We start from the raw sequence: 26,103 nt of genomic DNA on the forward strand, positions 1-26,103 counted from the left end.
TAGTTCCCAGGCCCCTGGGGTCACAGGGTGAGGTGATGATGAACAGCACCTCTCAGGAGACTTCTGTGCTAGCCCTGGATCTGCTCAGACCCACTGTGATGCTGGGTGAGTCACTTCCCCTCTCTGGGTCGCTAATGTCATTTGTAAAAGGGGAACAGACATCTGTTCTGCCCACTTCAGCTGTCTCTTGTAAAGTATCAAAACTAGACCTGCCCCCAAGGAGGCACTCAGCCACCAGAAGGTGAATGGTAATTGTGAGGTTTTAATTCAGTTCAGTCGCTCAATCATGTCCGACTCTGTGTGACCCCATGGACTGCAGCATGCCAGGCTTCCCTGTCCATCACGAACTCCCGGAGCATACTCAAACTCATGTCCATCGAGTCAGTGACACCATCCAAGCATCTCATCCTCTGCCGTCCCCTTCTCCTCCTGCCTTCAATCTTTCCCAGCATCAGGGTCTTTTCCAATGAGTCAGTTCTTCACATCAGGTTTTAGTTTTGAGGTCATCTGGAGGGAAGTTGTTCTGGGTTTTTCAATCACTGGGGTAAAAATTAGAAATCAGGGTGGCCTGCAGGGCAGCCTAGCAGTTCTGACTTACTCCTGGAGGTCCCAGACGCAGACGTGGCTTCTCCAGTGTCCGGTTTACTACTGATCCTGACCCACAGAATGTGACCATCTCCCTTTCCTGCCAGTTCCCAGGCGTCCATGCACATGAACAACTGCTGCATACATGGACACAAAATCTCCCAAGATATAAAAAATGAGATTCTGAAAAGCAAGTTTTGAAAGGCAATGGCCATCAAGTGTCCCTCCCAGGGTTTCTGAAGGGTTTCAGCCTCCCTGCCCACCTGTCACCCACACAGGCCCTCTGGGCCTCACTCCGCACACAGTGAGCTGGGCAGGGCGTCCCTGATTGACAACACAGGGGACAAATCCCTAAGAGGTAAGCTGAATTCAATGGCTGTGAGACCCTCTCTTCTTTGGCTTTGCCTGAGCCCTGTGGCAGGTTCCAGCTGCCCAGGTTCTGCCTTCTTCTGGGACCAGACTCCATGTTTAATCCAGGAAACTACTAGAAGAGCAGGAACACTGTTTCTAAAGGGGCTTTGTGTCTTTGTGCCTGGAGTTCTTCCAAGGTGGGAAGCACTAGCCCTTTGAGACCTCAGGCTTTGGTGGAAGCTCCCAAATCGGGAGCTGAGGCCACTCCGGCTGTGAAGGAGGCAGGGCGCCCTCTAGCGGCAGGCCTGGCCCTTTCAGGGCGAGGCAGAAGGGCTCGTTTGATTTGCAGGGCTGGAACTCAGCCCTGTCTCAAGGTCTGCAGCTACCTAGAGAAGGGTGTTGCCTGGTTCTGGTCCAAACATGCAGGTTCTGGACAATTTCAGGGATACTATGAATTTAGCCTTCAAAGCCAAACCCAAGAAGTGATAACACAAACTACTTATCAGTGACCTGGCTTGATTAAAAATAAGGCCATAGCTGGAAGGTGAGCGGTCAATGAAGGCCACACTAGAGTGCATACAACAGGTGTCTGTGCAAGCACCACATGAGACAGACAGGGAACCTGGACCCACCCAGGGGAGAAGATGCCACAGTGCACGTCCTATATATCACAGCTCCTGCCAAGGATGCCCCATCAGCATGCATCCCACCCTGGGCAGAACCAAGCGGATCCAAACCAGAAACAAACTACCCCTTAGCCATTGAGCACCTCCACACGTTTGTCCTAAAACAGGTTGGAGAAATCTCAAATGTAAATCTCCAGAATGTTGCCACCCCCTTCACTCAGCTCTGAATCTCCGGCTGCAGGCTGCACACAGCAACACCAAGGACATGCAAAGAGGTGCACGGTGGGCACGTGGTGCGCACGGCTGAGGCAAGGAGGGTGCAGCGCTCATTCCGGATCCTCCAGTGACTGGCCCCAGAGCCAGCCCGGAACATAAAACGTGAAGAGCCACCCCGGAACATAAAACGTGAAGAGCCACCCCGGAACATAAAACGTGAAGAGCTGCCCTGGAACATAAACCGTGAAACATTTCTACAGCAGTGGCAGAACACACACCTTGGACCTTTATATTTTATAGAAATCAATATAAGCAAAATTGACTTATAAGCAATAAAAGGGCAACTCACGTATCCTCTTTGGGCCAAAAATGCTTCATGTACAAAAGAAAAAAATACCCATTCTTTTAACTTAGGCTGGTTTAAGGCTCAAATTAGATATATTTTTTCAACTGGTGTTTGGCTTTAAAATATAAAGGATTTGTATTCTATAATAAATCTGTTAACATAAAGATATCTACCTAAAATCTTAGTATAAAATCAACTCCAGAAAGACAGATGCACCATGTTTGCCCTGAGGTTTGGGGGCCCTGCCCACGACTCTGCACCCCAACTGAGAAGGCCTGAGCCATTCACTGGGTATGTAAATTGGGCTGGGCTACCTGCTCTAGTTAATGCTCAGACTGGTGGCGGGTCCTCCTGGGATGGGACTAATCCACCAGTGAGACAAGAGGTGATGGCACAAGCCCCTCCCCTGCCCTCCCTCCATCCTCCGCCCCCACACCCAGGGCTCCCCAGCAGAGGCCAGAGTGAAACTTGTCAGTGGATATAGATCCTGTCGGAGATGGCTCCGGGGAAGTGGGTCATGATCTGCATCCGCAGCCACCAGTAGTAGTCCATGGGGTGGTAGCGAGTATAGGGAGTGGCGGCAGTCAGGGCGTGGGTCACAGCCTTGATGACAGGGGAGGTGTCTGTGGAGCCACTGGTGCAGTAGCTCTCCATCCTGGCGACCTTCTCATCGAAGTACTTCCTGCCGTAGTCCTGGCGCACCACCTCAGGTAGCTCCTCCCACATCTTGTTGGCGATGGCCTGGATGCGCTCAGTGCCGCCGTAGAGGCTGGTGGCGGCGATGAAGTTGCCGGGTTCCACCACGCTGACCTTCACTCCCAGCGGGTGCATCTCGTAGCGCAGGCAGTCAGAGAAAGCCTCCACCCCGAACTTGGTGATGCAGTACGGGGAGCGGGCCACGTTGGCCATGCGGCCCATCATGCTGCTGATGTTAACCACGCGGCCTGTAGAGGAAGACAGCAAACACCGGCTCAGGGGCCCCGTCTGCAGGGGGCCTGGGGCCTGGCGTGTTTCCGGAGGCCTGCTTACAACCCGGCCTCTTGGCCCGAGACCCCTTTTGCAGCCTGCATGGCTGGGGCTCAGCCTTCTGGACCACCCAGGGTCAGGCAGGTTTCTCGTTTATAGTGGAGGCCAGCTCAGGTCAGCATCAGCATCCCTGGTATTTCCTGGGTAGCCAGGTGGGCCCAGGCAGGATAGGGAAGGAGAAAAGAGAAGTAGGCTCTCAGAACAGGAGGGCACAACATAAAGGTCAACAGCTCTGTCTTGCCTGCCACGTTCTCCTATTGCCAGTAACTCCAAACTGTTATTACCTGGCCTGGCTCTGTTGCCAAGCAGGCAGAAGCATGGTTCCAAACATGCCTTCAGGTCTAAGACAATAACCTGAGCTGAGCCTCAGGCACTAGGGGAGAGGGGACCTGGAGAAGCTCTCCCACAGGCCCAGCCTGGGGGCACTAGGAGTTGACACAGCCTCTCCCTGCCCTGGAGCAGTAGGTGTAGAAGGAGCCCATCCAGCCTTCCCCGGAAGGCCAGGCAGACCACAGACCCCCTTGCCCTGGGTGTGCCCCCAGTAAGTCAAGGCACGGCCCCACCAGGGCACTATGGGGAGACACCTTCCAGAAACCTCCAACTTGGAAGTCGCTGAAACGTTGGCGTTTTCTTCAAAAACCCCACAGCTGCTCTTTGGGTCCCTCCTGCCACTGCTGGGTCACTGGGACAGAGGGTATGGATCTTCCCTTTTTTGCCATATTGTTTGCTACTCTAGGGAGAAAATGTGAGCCCGGGACTTCTTAGGTGGCTTGCTTACATTTGGCTACATAACATGGTTTGGGCATTTTGTCTGTTTTGCCAATTTCTAATCTTGATTATTATTATTTTCAACTACTACCACAATTGTCTCATTTTTAAACTATGGCATAGTAACCCATAGGATGGATCTACAAACATTTACTTAAGCACACCTCTGTCAGTACGTGATGTATACACAAAGCTCTGTGCACAAGGGTGGTTATTTGTCTAGATTAAGTTCTCAGGCTAGGATTACTGCTATAATCTTTTAGCCTTTGGTGTAGAATGCTGACCTCTTACCTGCTCTACTGTCTGAAAACCACACATCCCTTTCCACCCCCTGCCCAGGGCACCCCCACTGGCCACCATCCACAGGCCCTGTGTCACCCCTGGGGATTATGGGCTCAGCCAGTGACGGTGGTGGGTAGTGGGTGCTCTGAGACCTGTTACCATTCTGAGCGAAGATGGAAAGGCAGAGCGGGTCCAGGGGGCAGGAAGTGGGTCCCCTTCCACCTTACCTTTTGCCCTCCGGATGAGGGGGAGGAAGGCTTTCGTCACCCGAACAGTGCCCCAGAGGTTCACTTCCGCCACCTCCTTGTAGGTCTCCATGCTGGTGAACTCCACGTCTCCAAACGTCGAGATGCCCGCATTGTTAACCAGGCCCCATAAGCCTGCACCGGAGGAGACAGAACTGGGTCACCGCAGGGCTCAGCCTCAGGGATCACCCAGCAGCCTGCAGCCCATCCTCCTATGCACTTTCATTCCTTCTCCCCATAACTTGGCAGCTTCTTGTCCAAGGCTCTCAAGACATGTTCTAGAGTCACCCAGGAATAACCAGAGATGGAGAGGTCTAAAGTGCCGGCTGTGACCTCCCTTCAGTCTACAGTTTCCAATTCTCATCTCGCTTCTGCCTGCAGCCTCTCTGATCCATCACGACTCAGCCCTGCTGGCACCCCCAGCCCAGAGCTCCCCCACCCCTCACCTTACTCACTTCTACCCTCCAGTCTCATCCTGCACCCTGCACCTGTTTATTCATTCCTGCCTCTGAGCCTTTGCTTATCTTCTCCCTCTTGCCAGAAACCAGGGAATCCTCAGGAGTCTTCCAGGCCAAGTCCTCTCTGGAGAACCAGAGAAGGGACATAGCATCCAAGGTCACACAGCAAGTCAGAAGCTCAGCCAAGCCTTGATGTCAGGTCAGGCCCCAGTCCAACTCCACTCTGAGATGCTAACAACTCCTCCATCCTCTGCTCTCCGCTCTGAACCACGCACTACGGGCTAGATGTCATGTGGTCAGCTATCAATATGTCATCAGTCATCAATATGAACACTGAACACACCTGGTCTTTGCAGGTAGCAAAGACCCCTCAGCCTGCGTGATCCCACGGGCCTTAGTACATGGTCAGAGCAAACTCTCTAAGTGCACTTGGGTTGTGTTTCCTGCAAGACCAACTTGAAGGATCATCCGAGTGCACTTAGTCTGATAATTACTCTCATGGGTAGGGAGCCAGAGGACCTGAGAGGGAAGCCTGGCTTCAGTGGGACCAGTGAGGCCAGGGCAGAGCTGAACTGGGATGAGACAGTGAGGGTCAAGAGACAGCGAGGGGACGAGACAGACAGCGAGGGGATGAGACAGTGAGGGGCGAGACAGCGAGGGGACGAAACAGCGAGGGGCGAGACAGTGAGGGGACGAGACAGTGAGGGGCAAGACAGCGAGGGGACAAGACAGCGAGGGGCGAGACAGCGAGGGGACGAGACAGTGAGGGGCAAGACAGCGAGGGGACAAGACAGCGAGGGGCGAGACAGCGAGGGGACGAGACAGACAGCGAGGGGCGAGACAGCGAGGGGACAAGACAGCGAGGGGACGAGACAGCGAGGGGCAGCCTTGTGCAGCGGGGCCCCCTCTGAGTTTTGTATTTTCAGGTACAAGGACTGGACATGCTGGAACTCAGGGCAGCTGGGCCCTGCCTCTTCTCTGCGGAAACCCTCAGGGTTGAGTCTCCCGTGGTCGTGAAAGTGCTCCTTCCCAAGATGTAGCCTCGGGCAGAGCTGCCTCCTGGGGGCTGTCCCCTCCTGTGGGAACTTTGGCCTGCTTCACCCCAGTTAATCACGGAAGTGAGTTTGTGTAAATGACAGAGTAATTGGTCTCTAACTGCTTTCCTTCCGTGTTACCCAAATTAAAGCTTTGGCAACTGACCTCTTGTGCTTTCTCCTTCAATTATGGAGAATTAAGAGCATTTATTAGAGAAAGGAAATTGCCGGTTAACAAAGTGCTCATGACACTCTCACCTCCACTCCCCATGGCAACCAAGCAAAAGCCACCCCCTCAGTGCTCACGAGTGACCTCACAGTGACGCAGCCACTCCCCTCCACCCCGACCCCCTGCAGACCTTCCCCTGGGAGTCACTGCCCCCCTCCTCTTCCCAGGAGGAGCAGGAGGCCTCTCAGCAATTGTCAAGGCCAACACTTCACCCTCCACTGGCTTCCACATCGTGAGCCATCCACCTATCTTTTTATGCAACTTTCACTCCTCTCCCGTCCATGCTTCCCTCCCTTCAACAGTGTACACGTTAGATGCTCAATAAATGTATGTCAGGTGAATGAGAATGTAAATATCAATACCATGTTTCAGATCCCAAAGAACTTTCTCTGAATCACGCCGCCCCTCACACCACTGTCTGCTCTCCTTCCCTCCATGGCCAGGCTTCTGAGAACACGAGCTACACTCTCCAGTTTCCCTTTTTCCTGCCAGTCTGGGTCCCAGCCCCACACTGCTGCAGGGTGTCCAGGGCATCCCCTTGCTAGGGATATCTCTCCCACCCTCATTCCCTGCCATCTTCTCTGACCTCAGCCTGCCCCCGGTGTGAGTGCTACTGATACCCACACACCCGCTTCATCTCCCCTGACCCCTTCTCCCACCTGTCCTCCAGGGTCCTGTCCTACAGCAGCTGCCATGCAATGACACGCGATGCTCAGGCAGCCCCATCTTCCTTATGCTCATCAAAGTTCCCAGCTGCTTTGTGTTTGGTTCATTTGGACAGTATACATGACATAAAACACATACCGCCCTTTTATCCACCTAAAAATTAATTACATCTGACTCCAATGTGAAGAAAGGTTAACTGCACTTGACCTGTGGAAGCACAGTGCTCCTGGATTTCCGCTCCGATGATGCGATAAGTAATAAGTCTGTGCACCCAGGAGATCCCTGGAGTCCTGGGTCAACATTCTGAATAGACTCACAACCTTCCTGCTGGTCTGGGTGACAGCTGCTTTCCTGTAACCGACCCTTCGCCACCTCTGAGTAACTTCCCATGCACCCCTCAAGAGTCATGGCTCTCCCAGCCTCACCGCCTCCTCCTGATGGTCATTTTCATCCAAAGGTCCCCAACTCACCCTAACTAACCACCAAGTGCTCAAGCCTGCTTTGCTAGTAGTTTCCCTCTGCTAACAGTTTCCCTGTCATCTTTGACTCCTCCAGCCCCTTCATTTCTCCCCCATCTAATGAGTCATGAGTACTTTAAAATTACCAAGAAGGAGCAAAAGGATGGCCGCTGGGCCCTGAACTAAGCACTTTGTATCCATTCATTCACCTGATCCTTATAACCAATCAATAGATACTGTATTGTCCCATGTCCAGATGAAGCAACTGAGGCTCAGAGAGGTTAAGCAACTTGTTCAACATCACCCAGCTAACCAGTGGATAGGATGGCGCAGGACCCAGGTCTGCATGAGGACACAGCTCTCGCCCTTAATCCCGTGCTGCTGCTGGCTTCCTCTGCTGGGTCGCTAGAATCACTGCCTTCTTTCTGGCGTCCACAGCATTAGTTTGGGTCCCTGTTGTTGGAGAAGCTCTCCCAGGTGTTCCTGTCAGTTGCTCTCCTCCCCCATCCTGATCCGACCCACTCCACCAGGCTCTCCTTCGCAGCCAGCCACTTCCTGCTCCTCTGCTTCCCTTTGGAGTGGGATGTGCGAGCCTCCTTTCCCAAGCTTGTCACCCACTGCCCGCCAAGGACTCTGCCCTCTCTGGGCCTGGACAGTCTGCCTCTCTTCTGATACCACGGCCCCTCCTGCCTCCACGGTGTCCTAACTCTGCTCAGCCGCCCTGACCCTCAGCCTGAGTGCAGCTTCTGTTGAAGTGCTCCTGCTGTGGTTGGATCGAGCTGTGAGCCTCACAGATGGGCACCCTCAGGCCCACATGGTTGAAGGTACAAACCCAAGCTCACACCACTAGTAAGAGGCTAAGCCCAGAGCAACTGCAGCCTTCTCACTCCCAGACTGAGTACACCCCAGATGTAGGGACCTCCCTGACCATGGCATAATGTCCCCAGTGTTATAACCGATCCTCATAGGTCTGGCCGTGAAGCCACTGACTTCCATTTTGCCCAACTACAAACTTCCTCTGCCAGCTCATATCCTTTCAGGTGCTCAGCACACTACCAAACATACAGTAAGCACTCAATAAATGTTTACTGAATGCAAGGTAAGAGGCGGTTTCAAGATCAGGCCATGCCCACAGCCTGCAGGTTGGTCCACTTGCTTGGCCTTTCCCTATGGTGGTGGAGGAAGGGCTGGTCACAGGCTCTGGATGGCTGGTCCCTCAGGTCCCTGTGGGGGAGCAAAGGGGCTGGTGGCAGAAGGCCCACCAGCTCTAACCTGATAATCTCCTTCATCTTACCACCACCGCTGGCTCTCCTGGCTTTGGCAGCAACTGTTCCACAGAGCCAGGGTGAAGGGCATCAAACTCGCCATCAAAATGTGATGACTCTCCATCAAAATGTGCCTTCCACGCTGCGGGAACTGGGGGTGGGGGTGGGAAGAATGGACTGTCTCCTGCAAGGTTCCTGCTGAGGTAGATGGGTGTGCGTGTGTGTGCTAAGTCACTTCAGTTGTGTCCGACTCTTTGAGACCCATGGACTGTAGCCTGCCAGGCTCCTCTGTCCATGGGATTTTCTAGGCAAGAATACTGGAGTGGGTTGCCATTTCCTTTTCCAGGGGATCTTCCCAACCCAGCGATCGAACCCACGTCTTTAATGTCTCCTACTTTGGCAGGCAGCTTCTTGACCACTAGCGCCATCTGGGAAGTCAAGGTGGGTGGGTGGAGTGAGTCAAAAGCGGCCACAGGCTTAGGGAAGGCATCTGGTCTGCAGCTCAGGGAGGGCGCCATCTGGTGGTCAAAGACAGTATCGCCTGAGAAGGAGGCAGGGAATTTGCACTATGTAAGCCAGAAAAAGTTATGATCAAACATTCAGAAAACGAAGATCATGGCATCCGGTCCCATCACTTCATGGGAAATAGATGGGGAAACAGTGGAAACTGTCAGACTTTATTTTTTTTGGCTCCAAAATCACTGCAGATGGTGACTGCAGCCATGAAATTAAAAGACGCTTACTGCTTGGAAGAAAAGTTATGACCAACCTAGATAGTATATTCAAAACCAGAGACATTACTTTGCCGACTAAGGTCCGTCTAGTCAAGGCTATGGTTTTTCCAGTGGTCATGTATGGATGTGAGAGTTGGACTGTGAAGAAGGCTGAGGGCCGAAGAATTGATGCTTTTGAACTGTGGTGTTGGAGAAGACTCTTGAGAGTCCCTTGGACTGCAAGGAGATCCAACCAGTCCATTCTGAAGATCAGCCCTGGGATTTCTTTGGAAGGAATGATGCTAAAGCTGAAGCTCCAGTACTTTGGCCACCTCATGCGAAGAGTTGACTCATTGGAAAAGACTTTGATGCTGGGAGGGATTGGGGGCAGGAGGAGAAGGGGACGACAGGATGAGATGGCTGGATGGCATCACTGACGCGATGGACGTGAGTTTGAGTGAACTCCGGGAGTTGGTGATGGACAGGGAGGCCTGGTGCGCTGCGATTCATGGGGTCACAAAGAATCGGACACGACTGAGTGACTGAACTGAACTGAACTGAACCCAGAAAAACCCACTCCAGTGTTCTTGCCTGGAGAATCCTAGGGACGGCAGAGCCTGGTGGGCTGCCGTCTATGAGGTCGCACAGAGTCAGACATGACCGAAGCGACTTAGCAGCAGCAGCAGCAACCCAGAAAAATGGGGCTTCCCTGGTGGCTCTGTGGTAAAGAATCTGCCTGTCAATGCAAAAGACGAGGGTTTAAGCCCTTGTCAGAAAGATCCAGGGGTCAGAAAGATCCCCTGGAGAAAGAAATGGCAACCCACTCCAGCATTCTTGCTTGGGAAATCCCACGGACAGAGGAACCTGGTGGGCTAGAGTTCAGGGATGTAGCCCCGGGGGGGTCGCAAGAGTCTGACACAGCTCAGTGACTTAATAATAAACAATAACAACCCAGTAAGAGACATCCATGAGGGGCTGGCGGTGGGGGAGAGGGGGCTGAAGGAAAGGAAAAGGGAAGAGACCTGGGCAGCCACATATACGGCAGATTTATTTTCTTTTTCAAATCTAAAAAATCTTCAAATCTTTTTTTCCAAAAAATGCAGTACTAGTTAATTAAGGTGATGGTGAGTAGTTTAACAACCCTTGCAGGAATGCATCATGTGGAAAAAAGGAACAGGGAAAAGGTTTTTGCACCAGGATTGGTGCTGGGATTTGGCCCAATCCAAGGGCAGCGGGGAGCCTGGGGTCCTCCCTGACTTGCCCAGTTAGGCTAACTGGGCAAACTAGTATTGGGATAGAGTTGATTCCGTCTTCGTGGCTGAGGACAAGGACCAGGGTCCTGAGCTGCCCCCAACCCCAGTGTAGCCCTGTTCTGTGCTCAGTTCTACCCTGACACTTCCTTTCCATGGCCGTTTTATCACCACAAACCCACAGGCTGTGATGAAGTCAGTTTATGGTGCTGACTGCAGCTGTTTTCCAGCCTAATCATTTATGAAGGCAACCCAGAGAAGGCAGGCAGGGGGAGGATTTACCACCGGGGAGGAGGCGAGGCAAGCTGTACCTTCCAAGCTGGTAATCATCCCAGTGGGACCCATCCTGCCTTTGCTTAATGGGGCAGGAGTCTTGGCTCTGCCTGTTCATTACTAAACAGATGTTCAGTGAGTTCTGGGACTCATGGGCCTCTCCTCAGAGAGCAGAGGGGCCTGGGACTGGCCTGCTGTGGGGGTGGGGGTGGCCCTGGGCTGACAAGGTGATGTATCAGTGACAGCTTCTCTGAGAGCCTCACAGCATGGGAGCCCCTGGGGTCACCACTGAGGGATGACAGCATCTCCATCTGACTGATAAATGCTCAGCAGCGTGGCCAGCACTGGCCCAGGTCACCCACCCACTTGCCAGCTCCCTACCACCGACTGAAGTAATGGCTCAGGAGAGCTGCCCCACCCCACTCTGCAGGATGGCAGAGGGCTGAATAAGGCACCCCCTTTTTGCCTGGGCTGACAGGAAGCTCGAAGGTAAATGTCCTGGAAGAAGTGACGGAACCAGAATGCAGCACCGTCCCACTGCAGGAGCCGTGTCCCCTCCCCTCTGCTATACGACAGAGCCTCTCCCACCAAGGTCCTCCGTGGCCTGGACCGGGAGGGCACTCGAGTTCTTATGATACACAATTTTTTGCAGCATGTGACCCTGTTGGCGATGGGCCCCCAACTTTCTGTTCCCCTAGCTTCTGGGGCACTGTACCAAACCTCTCTGAGAGTTGTCTTTCTCTTCTCTGGCCCCACATTGCTTCTATTCCCCAGGAGTTCCTCCTTGCATCTCCTCCACTCCTAGTCTCACTTCCAACCATGCACACCTGATTTCCAGCCCACAGACTTCCGGGGAAGGGGGTGTGTGCATAGGCATGTCAGCATCTCCCATCCCTCGGCTGCTCCTCCAGTGCGGGGCAGCAGCTGTCCAGGATATAGACCTTTCGCCTCTCCCTCACCCCCACACACAAAGCCCAGCCGCTCTGTCTCTGCAATACTCCCTGAATCTGGTGCCTCCTCTTTTCCAGCACCCAGTGTGCTAATTCAGGAGGCTCACACTCACGTTCTCCCTTTAAGCCCCCCTCCACACTGCCACCACCGTCCCCAGACTACAAGTCTGAGCAGGTCATTCCTCACAGCAAAGCCCCTTCAGTGGCTCCCCTTGCCCTCAAGAGAGCAGCCACGCTCCTTCATGTGGGCCCCAAGCCCTGCACGACCTCCCTGCCTGACCTCATGCTGCCAACACAACCGCCAGCCTGACTCTGACTGGCTGCCGGTCAGCACAGCCTGTGTGCTCCCCACCACTGTTCACACTCTCCCTCCCACTTGGAATGCCTGTCCTGTGCTCTGCCAACCTGCCCTGGCTGACCCTACCCCAGCCCACCCCAAGACCAGGCTATGTCCCTCTGTCCCATGTTGCACTCCAAGAGGGGATATGGAGATTATCTGGGTCAACTCCTCAGTGAACTGTGAGGTCCCTGGGGTCAGGGGCTGTGTCTTGGCCATCTTTGTGTCCCCGGCATCAGCCCAGCACCCAGAGCTGCACTCAGTGAGGACTGGCTGGGTTGGTCTGTATGGCCTCTGTGCAGTGTGAAATTTAACCTATTTCCTCCACTCTGCAGCAGGAAGAAGAGCCCAAACAAGAGAGATAGCTGTCTTTTGGCAGGATGTTAGCATATGGAAGGGGGTGTTTGGGGAGGGTCCCCTCAGAACAGCCAGCCCAGGTGCCACCCCCACTGCCCCAAGGCGCCCTTACCTTTCTCAGGGTCCTCCAGGCTTGAACGGATGACCTCTGCTGCTTTATCCACCTCTTCACTTTTGCAGACGTTGAGCTGGACAGTTCTTAAGCGATCACTCTTCATGCTGTCCAGCTCTTTGACCCCATCACTCCCTTTGTCCTGGGGAGAAGAGAGGAGCTGCCGCACCCGCCTCCTTCCCACCCAGCCTGTGGGATGAGGACCAGGGCCAAGGCAGGGAACTGCCCCCAGTCCCAACCAAAGCCTGGGGCTTACACACAGCTTATTAACAGCCACAGGGGGTGGTCTTTGGGGACCCACCTGGGCCTGCTCCACCAGTAAATGGTTCTAGTCAACCCCTGAGCAAGCTGGCACATCAAATACCAAACTAAGTGCCTCAGACACAAGCCCTCAAAGCCCCCTGGCAGGATGCTATCTCCTAGCAGAGGTCACAAACCCAGCACAGACCGGGGCCAGGCATGTGGGGATCAGACAGGGTGGAGGGGTGGAGGGTGGAGCTCAGGAACGGAGCACACGCCCTCTCAACCTGCCAGCTGTTGTCCATGTGGGTATGCAATCCCAGGGCTGCCAGACGCTTAGATTTTTAAGCTAGTAACTAGGATCTCCTAAAGTTTCAAGTGTTAGAAAAATTACCCTTAAAAAAAAAAAAAAACCCCACTGCATGCCAAAGCACACCCACAGCTGCATGTGACCAGCAGGTTGCCAGTCGGTCACCTCTGTTCTAAGCCGAGAGCCAGTCACACCATCTTGACCAGAGCCAAACTGCAACTGCAGTTGGGTCACAAACCAGGCTCTGTGCACTGAGGTGCGTCCCTTAAGAGGGGCCCAGTTTTTCCAGACACCGCCATTTCCAAGGGCATCGCCACCTGCACTGACCTGCTCGGGTTAATGGCATGAGGAAATCACTTAAAAAAAAAAAAAACCTTCCTAAATGACAAAGCACTATGCAAATTCAAGTATTATTAAACAAGAGAAAAGTGTCACTCACTCAGCACTCATGTCTTGGGCCTCTATCATGTTCAAGCACTGGGCTAATAACACAGACATGAAAATAAATAACAGCCTCTGTTCTCAAAGAGTCACATTTTAAGGAAGGAGGCAGATGTGTGAGCAGACAAGACTGGGCAACTATGCTGCCTGAAAGCTTGTGGGAGGCAGGAGGCTGCCCAGAAAGTGGGGCGGTCAGGGAAGGTCCTCCAAAAGCAGTGCCAGCCGAGGACATGAACCAGAGGGGTACTGGGGGACCAGACACTTCCTGAAGAGGATGACTCCAGTCCTACCATAAGCCACTGAAGGCACAGCAGAGGTAGAGGAGGTGGTGGGATGCGAGGCCGGATAGTCAGGCAAGGGCCTGCTTGGGGGCAGCAGTGAGCAGATGCAGCATCTGAATAAAGCAGACATCACTTATTGTTTATTGTGCTTCTCAATGCTGTTTGAAGTGCATTATCTCATTAGTCCTCCCATCCAGAGCAGGGTGTATTACCATACTGCCTATATTCTATGACACACACTTTTTCATCATAGGGGTGAGCTACAATCAATGTGAAAATGAGACACTGTCAAGTCATAATTTGACCGGCAGTGACTTTTCTCAGTGGCCCACAGAACAGTGATGCATCTTAGGAGAGGACAGGAGTAGCTGCCAGAAGATGAAGGGACAGAGAGATGCCTCACTGTTCCATGGACCACTGAGAAAAGTCACTCAGCCGAGGGCTGGCCTGGGCTACATCTGGTACTGAAACAAACATCCCCAGCAAGGCCAGAGCAGGGAGCATGAGGATGGCTGTGGGGGAAAGTTCTCTATAAGATGTGCTGAGTGTCATCAGTGGTTTGAACCAGGAGGCCCCTAACCCTAGGCCTGAAGAACCCACATCATGAATGTCAGAGGGACCGAGAAGAGAATGGGGGAGGCTCTCTATCACGTTGGACCACCAGGCTAGAGAGGACTGGAGAGGATAGTCTCTCTGGAGAGGACTTGGGAGAACAGGATGGCAGGGGGCCCACTTGTCCTGTGCAGCCCAGAAAACAGAATCAGGGCAGGGAAATCAAATGCAGCTCAAGACAAGGAGTGACTTTTACAGTCTGGAAAAGGCATGGGCTACCCTGGAGGTGTTCAGACAATAAGGGTGGATGTGGGGTCTGTCGGGATGGGAGAGCACGGTACAGAGAAAACTCAGGCATCAGGCAGGACATCAGGCTGACCCCCTTCTAGTATCTCTTCCACCCCTAAACTGCCAACTTCTCCAGGGAGCCTCCCCAGAGGCCCTGGAAGACTCAGAGGCATGGCTCCCTGAGCCTCTGCCCTGCCTGGCACCAGGAACACCAGATACATCAGAGTCACCACTGCACAGAGCAGCCAGGGTGAGGCCTGCTTTGCCCAAGACTTGGCCCTGCGAACCCCTGGATGTGCCAGTCTTCCTAATCGACATGGTGCTCCAGCTCCGGGGAGCAGACAGGCCTGAACACCTGCTGCCGTCCCCCCGGGGTCCACCAGAGAAGAACTGCCCGGACGCCGTCTTCAAGTCCAGAGGCTGGAGGGGCTGCTCACAGACACCTCTCTTTCCCACGGACGGCAGACGGGCACTAGGAAAACACCTATCTTGTTTTAATTTAGTCTTTGTATCGGGGCTCCTCAAAAGCCCCTCAGGATAGAGTCTGCATGGCCCAAGTCTCCGAGGGCCACTGATGTCTGCTCCAATAGAACGATTCCAGCTGAGATGACCAGGCGCTGAGAGTTCTTCCTCCTCTGATCTCTGTTAACCCTGCCGCCACTGTGCAACAAACAACTCTCGAGCCCCACCCTGGACCTCTCCTGCGCCTCTCGCCAGCATCAGGCCCCTGCATCCCGGGGGAGAGCCCCACCCCACTCTGGGTTAGGGTGGCCCCCAATCCAGGTTAGGGTGCCCACAGGAACATAGTTTGGCTGCTTGACAGCTAAGAGCCTTCTCACAGAGAAAACCACAGCTTCCAGCTCAGCCTTCAGGCCCCCAGGAGAGAAGCCCCACCCTCCCACCTTCTCCTGAAGCCCCCCTCTCCACCCCTCCCCCTGCCCCGCCATCCCATGTCCTCTTCTGCCTCTGAGCAGCCTCCACGTCCGGCTTCCCTGTCAGTTGGCCTCCAGCTGTTCAAAGGAGCCTTTTCCCAACCCCCTCAGCCTGCAGCCCGCAGCCCGCAGCCCGCAGCCCGAAGCCCTTGGCAGCGTGTCCCCTTCTGGAGCCTCCCATCCCAGGGCCCAGGCTGCACTGTCCAGATCATTCCACCTCCTCGCTCCAGGGTTTCTGTGTGTGTCCACGTCTGTCTTGCTGCTTAGGGACAAGCATTTGGTCCCTCAGTGTTGGTGCCTGAGTAACCAGTTTCTTGATAAACCCACTTCTTTCATAATTCCTTTAAACTACATCTGTAAGCTATTTTTCCACCCCTGGATGAACATTCAGGCAGACTTGTAACTTTTTACCAGACTTGTCTGGTAACTTTTGCATTCATTCCCAGATTAACAGAGAACTTTTTTGTTTTGGCAGAGAGTCTGGTTCAGTCTACTGATCCACTAACTCCAGTACAGCCTGGCTTGAATGCCCAAACCCTCAAACTTACATCCAGCTTAGAGCCTGCCTTGACCCAGGCCTGGCAGGGTAGGGTGTGGGGGCGGGGTGCCAACTAGCAGGGCTGGAAGCTGGGCGTCTCACTCTTTTCGAGCTCATCCTTGTCTCCTGTTCCTTAGTCTCTGACCCTTTCAGACTTGGATGCAGGGACTGGCCAATGAAAGGGCGAGACCATGGTCTTCTGGCGGGTGGGGGGTGCCGTCGTCATCTGCTCCTGGCGCCCTGGGACAGCAGACGCACCAGAGATGGCCCTCCCTTCCTGGGACACTTGTGATTTCCACAGAGATCCCTCCACTGGACCACTCCCTCCTCCACAGAGGCGTCTCCTCCCTCAGCCCGGGCTTCAGCGGGACGCCGCTTTGGGGTCACACACAGCCTCTCAGGAGTCTCACTGCATCTCATGCCCTTAAGGTGTCTCCAGGCAACTCTCCCACTGTCCACATCCAGGCAGCAGTGTCCTGGCTGGGTGGAAGGACAGCCCTCTCTCACTGGGGCTACGTCTGCTCTGCTTCCATGAGCCACTCTGGCCTCACCTGGGGGCTTTTAGACTTGTTTCGGTAAACATTAACACATCATTTTGTGACCTCTAGTCACCAAGGCACAAAAGGTAAGCTCTCCAAGTAAGCTCCCTGAAGCCCACCTCATTTTACTTGAGACCAGAGGGAAAATATACTCTAACTACCGTCTCTAAACTTCCAACCTCTTTTATATCAGTTAACGTTGAGGCAGGTCAGGGGCTAATCCCAGCAGAAAGGTTTCCTGGTTTCTCAGCATCTTACTGTTAGGCAGCCTAGCACCTCAGGGAGGTGAGGACACTTGCCATGTGTTACCTGCGAGCATCTGCCACATATATTAGAAGCATGGAGACAAGAGGAGCAAGACTGGGGCCCTGAAATATTACAAGATGAGCCAAAGGAGAAGCCAGCAAAGGGGATGAAGAAAAACCTAGAGAGCAGGGTGTCCCTGAAATCAGGAAACAAAGCATTATAAGCAAGAGTGGTTTGTTTAGTCAAAGCTGCGGATGGGTTGAGTATGATAATGGCCTGAGAAGTAACCAATGGATGTGTCAAGAGAGAGGCCGCTGGCATTCCCTGATAAAAGCCCAATCAGAGGCATTCTGAGCCCTGCCTTCACCGTTACAGGGAATAGCCCTGGTATAGCTTTTATGGGGAGCAATCTGGCAGATGTGAATAAATTCTAAAATCTTTCCACCTAGCACTTTCACATCTAGAAATTTTTTCTAACAATCACTAATGAAAGCCTGCAGAGACAGGAACAAGACTATTCACTGTGGCTTTGTTTGTAATAACAAAAGCGAGAAATAAAGGGCACAGATGGACTGCAGTTGCCATGGGGCTGCACAGAGTTGGACGCGACTAAGCACGCACGCCCAGGCCCACATGGGCAGGGCACGACAGCTGAAAGGAAAGGCTTTACTTTTTATATCACACGCTTCTATATTGTTTGAGTCTATTATGAATATGTACTACTTTCAAAACTCAAGAGAAATAAATGTTGAAAGGACAAACTCTTCTCTGATCTGGAAATATGTTCAAATCATGACAATGCTTACCCGTACTTGCTATGTTATTGAACTTTTTCACATTGCATGGATATTGTTTTATAGATATTAAACCTAGTGAAAAAAACTCCTTCCCAGGGTTCCTACTGCCTTCAAAATGAGGAAAAATGTTTCACCCACTGAACAGAGACAGTGAGTTGTTCTTAACACCCATTCTTCCCTTCGTCTATAGCAGTAAAACCCCTGACTTAAAGCAGGGTACATATTGTTTCAGAATAACGACTACATTTACCAGCCTCCCTAGCAGCCAGGCAGGCCATGTGACTAAGCTCTGGACAATAGAGAGAGAGCGCGGTGCCATAAGTGCAACTCAGGGCTCATGACTTTCAAGACCAGCAAGAGAAGCTCGCACAGTAAAAGAAATACAAATTACAACTACCCTGAGATACATTTCTCATTTGCCAGACTGGCAAAAATCAAAAGTTGAAAGCATACTCTTACTGGTGAAAGTATGTAGAAACAGGTATTTTCATACATTGCTGTGGGAATGTAAAATTACACAACCCCAGTGATAGGAAATTGGGGGATATCTTTTTAAATGATGACGTATTTCATTAACCCTTAGACTGAAGAGTCACCTCACTCCTAGGAATTTACCCTAAAGATAAACTTCCAACAATATGTGAAAAAAAATACCTATTCACAAAGTTCTTCATTATCACATTATTGATAATTGCAAAATATTGGAAAAAACCTATATGCTAATAAATATATAGGAACCTGTTGGAGTACACTGTGGTCCACTCACACAATGGAGAGTACTGCGATGCTGTTTAAAAAATGTGGAAAAGATCTCTGTGAACTCACATGGGGTGGTTTCCAAGATATATCAGTAAGTTTTTTAGGTAAAAAAGAGTGCATACAGTATGCAAATGTTTAGGAAGGTAGAAATGAAAGAATAGAGTAGAAAAAATAGGTGGTGGTGGAGTAACATCACTTTGAGTTTACCTTTTTATATAATTTTAGCTTTAGATCCTTGTTAATGTCTGCATCTTCTAAAACTAAATAAATCAAGAAGAATAGGGAGGAACAAAATACAAACAAATGAGTCAAACTATTTTTCAAATAAATAATATAATAATGTGTGTATATATGCTCAGTCTCTCAGTCGCGTCTGACTCTTTGTGACCCTATGAACTGCAGTCCGGCAGGCTTCTTTGTGGGATTTTCCAGGCAAGAATACTGGAGTGGATTGCCATTTCCTACTCCAATTTAATAATAATATTAATTAATCCAAGTAACTTTTAAACATGGTACTTTGTATACATTTTTTACAACTTTTATATAACCTTTGTATAACTTTTTAAACACGGTACTTTGTATACATTTGATCAACAGATTAAAACACATTTAAAGAACTCTTAGGCTACACTGTGGTGACCGGAGTCACCGCAGGATAACCTGCTGCGGGAGCAGCTAAGAGAAGGTCCCGTGCTGCTGCACCTTCACGCCTACCTTGGCAGGAATGCCACGGCCGTGGCCACGTGTGCCTAGCCTGCTCCCAGCCAATGACCAAGCAGGACAGGAAGCTACTGGGCCACTCCTGCCCGAGACAGGTCTCCTCCGACAAATAACCTTTGCCTGGGGACTCCCCATCGTCCCAGCTGAGACTCTCAGACTGTTCTGCAGTCTGAGCTCTGCCTACCTAATCCTCTCCCTTCAAATATCTTTTCAAAGACCTGCATTGCAGTCTAAAGGACTTCCTTGACTCTTCCTCCTCCGTTCCCTTTAGCCATTACAGGCATTTCCTAAATCAATTTCTTAATATATCTAATCCTGTTTTGGCACCTGCTTCTCACAGTATACAAACAGACACAACAACTTAGTAGGTTTGCTGTTTGTAGTGTATGAATGTAGCAATTCTGAAGCATTTGTGTATGTATTGTAGGATTAACTAAATTAGTTAATATATATCCACATAGTTGGGAGTCAGCATTCTAACTGCAGGAAAAGAAAAAAGAAAAATGGAACGAGGGAAGCAGGAAGAATGCTACTGTGATAAACTGGAATAAGCCAGGACAACCTTATGAATTATGTGTGTGTGTGTGTGTCTAATATTTATAGGTAATGTATATAGGAGATAGATACAGTATATGAATATATAAATGCATGTATGATTATATACACATTCTAGCGTTGGCCACTGAGGCGATCAAGGAGAAGCAAAGCCCCATTAACAACGATCACATCTAATACTCAGATGTGAAGTCGCTCAGTCGTGTCCAACTCTTTGCAACCCTGTGGACTGTAGCCTACCAGGCTCCTCCGTCCATGGGATTCTCCAGGCAAGAATACTGGAGTGGGTTGCCATTTCCTTCTCCAGGGGATTTTCCCGACCCAGGGATCGAACCCAGGTCTCCCGCATTGTGGGCAGACGCTTTAACCTCTGAGCCACCAGGGAAACCCTGGTATGTTGGTGTCCAAATTCCACTAAAAGGATTCAGGTAAAAATACATCTACATGGAGACATGTACGTGAATATTCACAGCAACATTATTCATAAAGGCCAAAAGTCCAAACACTTTTATCCAAATATTTATCAATTAGTAAACTTTTAAATTTAGCATATGCTGGGCCTGCATGTTTAGCTGTGTCTGATTCTTTGCGACCCTTTGGACTGTGGCCCGCCAGGCTTCTCTGTCCATTGTGTTTTCCAGGCAAGAATACCAGAGTGAGTTGCCATTTCATTCTCTAGAGGATCTTCCCAACCCAGGGGTTGAACCTGCGTCTCCTGTGTCTCCTGCACTGCAGGCAGATTCCTTACCTGCTGAGCCGTCAGGAAGCCCTTAATGCAGCATATTCATACACTAAGATACTAATCAGTAGTAAAAAGGAATGAACTACTGATTCAGTCTACAACTCGATGACTCTCAAACACAGTATGCTAAGTAAAATAAACCTGGCACAAAAGACTATTTATTGTATGATTCTGTTTATTTGAACAGTCCAGAAGGGCAAATTTAAAGAGACAGAAATCAGTGGCTACCTAAGACTAGAGGGAAGAGTGGGTAGGTGTGTAAATAATCAAGGGGGAAATTTTTGAAAGTTGGAAATGTTCTAAAAATGGATGGTGGCAATGGTTGCACGATGGTCTCCTAATTACTTGTGCAACTGCATGTCCCAGTGCTTCCTTTCATGCCCCCTAAATTCTACTTTATGAGTCCCAGTGGAGCCTCATGCTTCCAAGCATATGGTTAGGTTATTCCTTCTGTCTGTCTGACTGGTCATTCCTCTCAAGTCTCCATTTATGACAGTTATTCATTCTCCATGGCCCAGAACGAATGTCACCCCTTCTGTCATGCCAGAATTCATCCTTTCCTTGCATATCCTCTGTTGCCTACATGGGCAGGCAGGTTCTTAACCACTAGTGCCACCTGGGAAGCCCCCCTTCCTTCTATGTATTCTCATTAAGCATTCTTTGCACAACACTGAGAACACTCTCCACTCTAATTCTTCGAGCTGTGTCTGTGCATACTGTCCCATCACTGGACAATGCTCCTTGGGGACAGAGCATCTAACATCATTAGCATTTGACGAATGAATGAATGAAGCTATGAAGAATAAGGGACGCTGAAGAGAATGGAAGAGCTCTCAGCTGCTTTAAGCAACAGATGAGCCAGTTGTTGGCAAAGCAATTAAAACCAACCACAAACACTGGCCCAGGTTCTGGGCAGTACTGATATTAAACACAGAGCTTGATGTAAGATTCTGGGAAGATGGCAGAGTAGGAAGCACCAGGAAAGTCTCTTCACCTAGAGAGTGCACTTGCAGAATCTGTCTGATGTAACTTGTCTGTTAGACTCTAGAGTCTGTTAAGGCTTGCAACTTCCAGGAGAATGCGTGGATGGTAAACTGCAGCCGATTTTGGCCAATCTAACCACTTCTATTCAATATAACTGAATATTACTGAATATTATTCTACATTACTGGAAGTTGTAGCGATTAGGCAAGAAAAGAAATGCAAGATATCCTAATTGGAAAGGAAGAAATAAAACTATCTGCTTGCAGATGATATGATCTTACATGTAGAAAACCCTAAAGATTCCATAAAAATATCACCCTGTTGGAACTCAAAAATAAATTCAACGAAGTAGCAGGACACAAGTCAACACACAAAAATCAGGTGCATTTCTATACATAAACAATGAATGACCTAAAAAGGAGATTACAAAAACAACTCCATTGACAATAGCATCAAAAAAGAATACAATATTTGGGAATTAAATTAACCAAGAAGGTGAAAGATTTGCACTATGAAAACTACAAAACATAATGAACGAAATGAAAGATAATAGAATAAACGGAAACACATCCTGGGTTCATGAATCAGATGACTTAATACTGTTCAAACGTCTACTACTCAAAGCAATCTAAGATCTAATCGAATACTTAGCAAAATCTTAATGATTTTATTTTTTACAGAAATAGAAAAACCCATCCTAAAATTCAAAGGGAATCCCAAGGGATTCCGAATAGCCAAAACAATCTCAAAAAAGCAAACAAAACTGGAGGACTTAGACTCACTGATTTTGAAACTTACTACAAAGCTACAAAATAGCCTAGTATTGGCATAAAGATAGACATACGGGTCAATGGAATAAAATAGAGAGCCCATAAATAAACCCTAATACATATAGTCAAATGATTTTTGACAAGGGTGCCTTAACCACTCAAAGGGGAAAGGACAGTCTTTTCAACAAATGGTGCTGGGAAAACCAGATATCCACATGTAAAAGAATGAAATTGGACCCTTACCTAGTACCATACACAAAAATTAATTCGAAATGGATCAAAAACCTACACGTACGTAAGACCCAAAACAATAAAACTCTCAGAAGAAAGCATAGGGCAAAACTTCATGACACTGAATCTGGCAACGATTTCTTGGATACAACACCAAATATGCAGGTAACAGAATTTAAAATAGGTAAATTGGACTTCATAAAAACTTTAAAATTTTGTATATCAAAAGATAGTATCCACAGAATAAAAAGGCAACCCACAGAGTGGGAGAAAATATTTACAAATCACATATCTGCTAAAGACTTAATATCCAGAATATATAGAGAACTCTTAAGAAAACAACAAAAACATTCCATTAAAAAAGGAATTCAATAGACATTTCTCCAAGGAAGATGTATGAATGGCCAATAAGCACATCAAAAGATGCTCAACATCAAAAATTGTGAGGGAAATGCAAATCAAAACTATGATGAGGTATCACCTCATACCCTTTCAGTTCAGTTCAGTTCAGTCGCTCAGTCGTGTCCGACTCTTTGTGACGCCATGAACCGCAGCACGCCAGGCCTCCCTGTCCATCATCAACTCCCAGAGTTCACCCAAACTCATGTCCATTGAGTCAGTGATGCCATCCAGCCATCTCATCCTCTGTCGTCCCCTTCTCCTCCTGCCCTCCATCTCTCCCAGCATCAGGGTCTTTTCCAATGAGTCAACTCTTCGCATGAGGTGGCCAAAGTACTGGAGTTTCAGCTTTAGCATCAGTCCTTCCAATGAACACCCAGGACTGATCTCCTTTAGGATGGACTGGTTGGATCTCCTTGCAGTCCAAGGGATTCTCAAGAGTCTTCTCCAACACCACAGTTCAAAAGCATCAATTCTTCGGTGCTCAGCCCTCCTCACAGTCCAACTCTCACATCCATACATGACCACTGGGAAAACCATAGCCTTGACTAGACGGACCTTAGTCGGCAAGGTAATGTCTCTTCTTTTCAATATGCTGTCTAGGTTGGTCATAACTTTCCTTCTAAGGAGTAAGTGTCTTTTAATTTCAGGGCTGCTGTCACCATCTGCAGTGATTTTGGAGCCCCAAAAAATAAAGTCTGACACTGTTTCCACTGTTTCCCCATCTATTTCCCATGAAGTGATGGGACCAGATGCCATGATCTTCGTTTTCTGAATGTTGAGCTTTAAGCCAACTTTTTCACTCTCCTCTTTCACTTTCATCAGGAGGCTTTTGAGTTCCTCTTCACTTTCTGCCATAAGGGTGGTGTCATCTGCATACCTGAGGTTATTGATATTTCTTCTGGCAATCTTGATTCCAGCTTGTGCTTCTTACGGCCCAGCGTTTCTCATGATGTACTCTGCATACAAGTTAAGTAAGCAGGGTGACAATATACAGCCTTGACGTACTCCTTTTTCTATTTGGAACCAGTCTGTTGTTCCATGTCCAGTTCTAACTGCTGCTTCCTGACCTGCATATAGGTTTCTCAAGAGGCAGGTCAGGTGGTCTGTATTCCCATCTCTTTCAGAATTTTCCACAGTTTCTTGTGATCCACACAGTCAAAGGCTTTGGCATAGTCAATAAAGCAGAAATAGATGTTTTTCTGGAACTCCCTTGCTTTTTCCATGATCCAGCGGATGTTGGCAATTTGATCTCTGCTTCCTCTGCCTTTTCTAAAACCAGCTTGAACATCTGGAAGTTCACGGTTCACATACTGCTGAAGCCTGGCTTGCAGAATTTTGAGCATTACTTTACTAGCGTGTGAGATGAGTGCAACTGTGTGGTAGTTTGAGCATTCTTGGGCATTGCCTTTCTTTGGGACTGGAATGAAAATTGACCTTATCCAGTCCTGTGGCCACTGCTGAGTTTTCCAAATTTGCTGGCATATTGAGTGCAGCACTTTCACAGCATCATCTTTCAGGATTTGAAATAGCTCCACTGGAATTCCATCACCTCCACTAGCTTTGCTCGTAGTGATGCTTTCTAAGGCCCTCTTGACTTCACATTCTAGGATGTCTGGCTCTAGGTGAATGATCACACCGTAGTGATTATCTGGGTCATGAAGGTCATTTTGTACAGTTCTTCTCTGTATTCTTGCCACCTCTTCTTAATATCTTCTGCTTCTGTTAGGTCCATACCATTTGTGTCCTTTATTGTGCCCATCTTTGCCTGAAATGTTCCCTTGGTATCTCTAATTTTCTTGAAGAGATCTCTCTAGTCTTTCCCATTTTGTTGTTTTCCTCTATTTCTTTGCATTGATCGCTGAGGAAGGCTTTCTTATCTCTCCTTGCTATTCTTTGGAACTCTGCATTCGGATGCTTATATCTTTCCTTTTCTCCTTTGCTTTCCACTTCTCTTCTTTTCACAGCTATCTGTAAGGCCTCCCCAGACAGCCATTTTGCTTTACATATGATGTAGTAATTCTACTTGTGGGTATATACCCCCAAAGAATTGAAAGCAGGATCTTGAGATATCTGTACACCCATGTTCATTAGCAGCATTATTTACAATAGCCAAAATGTGGAAAAAACCTAAGTATCCATCAACAGATGGACAGACAAGCAAAATATACATACATACAATGGAACATTACCCACCCTTAAAAAGGAAATTCCGTAATATGCTATAGCATGGGTGAACTTTGGGGACACTATGCCAAGTGACATAAGCCAGTCACGAAAATGCAAATATTGCATGAGTCGACTCATATGAGGTACTCAGTCAAATCCACAAAGACTGAAACTGTAATAGTGACTACTAAGGGCTGGAGGGGAGGGGAAAATGATAGTTAATGTTTATATTAGGTATACACTTTCGGTTTCACAAGATGAAAAGTGTTATGAGGATGATGGAGGTGATGATTGCACGATAATGTGAACATATTTATTACCACTAAACTATACATTTAAAAATGGTTAAGATGGTAAATGTTATGCTATGTGTATTTGACTGCAATTTTAAAACCCTACAAAAAATAACAATGATGATGAAAATGACTCATTTCTTACCTTCATTAAACAGCCAGCAAACACAAGGAAGCCTTCTGAATGCAGATGTTTGGCCAAGGAGAACCCAAATCCCGAGTCACAGCCCGTGATCAGGACAGCTTTGCTGCCAACCTGTTTCAAAAGGTCAGACTCCACGTTAGGAATCCAGGATCGCGGGGGCTGAATGACCAGGCCTCCTCTGGGCAGCAACAATTAATTAGGGCTTCCTGAGTGGGCCAGGCCTGGTCCCCCCCACCTGTTTTTTCTGTTTGGAGAAGCACCATGGTGTAGTAGAAATGCCTGGACTCAGAATTAAGAGACAGGTTCTAACCCAGACTCTGTTACCAACTAGTGTTGTTGCTTGAGAAAGTCACCTCCCTTCTGGGCCTCAGTTTCCTCATCTACATTCACCATCATCACCATCTCCATCATCACTGACATCTTCCTCATCAAGTATTGAGTACTTATCATGCAAGGCACTGTGCATGCATTATTTTAAATCTCACAATATCTCCATACACTAAATGTGATTATTACATCCTGTTTCAAGTGAGGAAACAGACATTTTTAAATACCCAACATCATTAGTGATAAAGCTGGAACTGAAACTGGGTCTGAGAGATTTTAGAGTCTGAACTCTTAACCC

General features: G+C 49.2%; 1 protein-coding gene across 1 annotated transcript in view; it reads right to left on the bottom strand.

The window, feature by feature from the left end:
- Positions 1–242: 242 nt before the first annotated feature.
- The window catches only part of BDH1 (3-hydroxybutyrate dehydrogenase 1), a 39,750-nt gene continuing 13,889 nt past the window's right edge, over positions 243–26,103 (bottom strand). Inside the window, exons 4-7 of the mRNA XM_012096650.5 lie at positions 25,479–25,589; positions 12,548–12,689; positions 4,428–4,580; positions 243–3,068 (exon numbers count right to left, since the gene is read on the bottom strand). Of these exons, the coding sequence (XP_011952040.2) occupies positions 2,596–3,068; positions 4,428–4,580; positions 12,548–12,689; positions 25,479–25,589 (879 nt within the window). The 3' untranslated portion in view covers positions 243–2,595. The remainder of the gene's footprint in view (positions 3,069–4,427; positions 4,581–12,547; positions 12,690–25,478; positions 25,590–26,103) is intronic.

Source organism: Ovis aries, chromosome 1 (genome assembly GCF_016772045.2).
Source record: "Ovis aries strain OAR_USU_Benz2616 breed Rambouillet chromosome 1, ARS-UI_Ramb_v3.0, whole genome shotgun sequence".
Taxonomy (NCBI): Eukaryota; Metazoa; Chordata; class Mammalia; order Artiodactyla; family Bovidae; genus Ovis; species Ovis aries.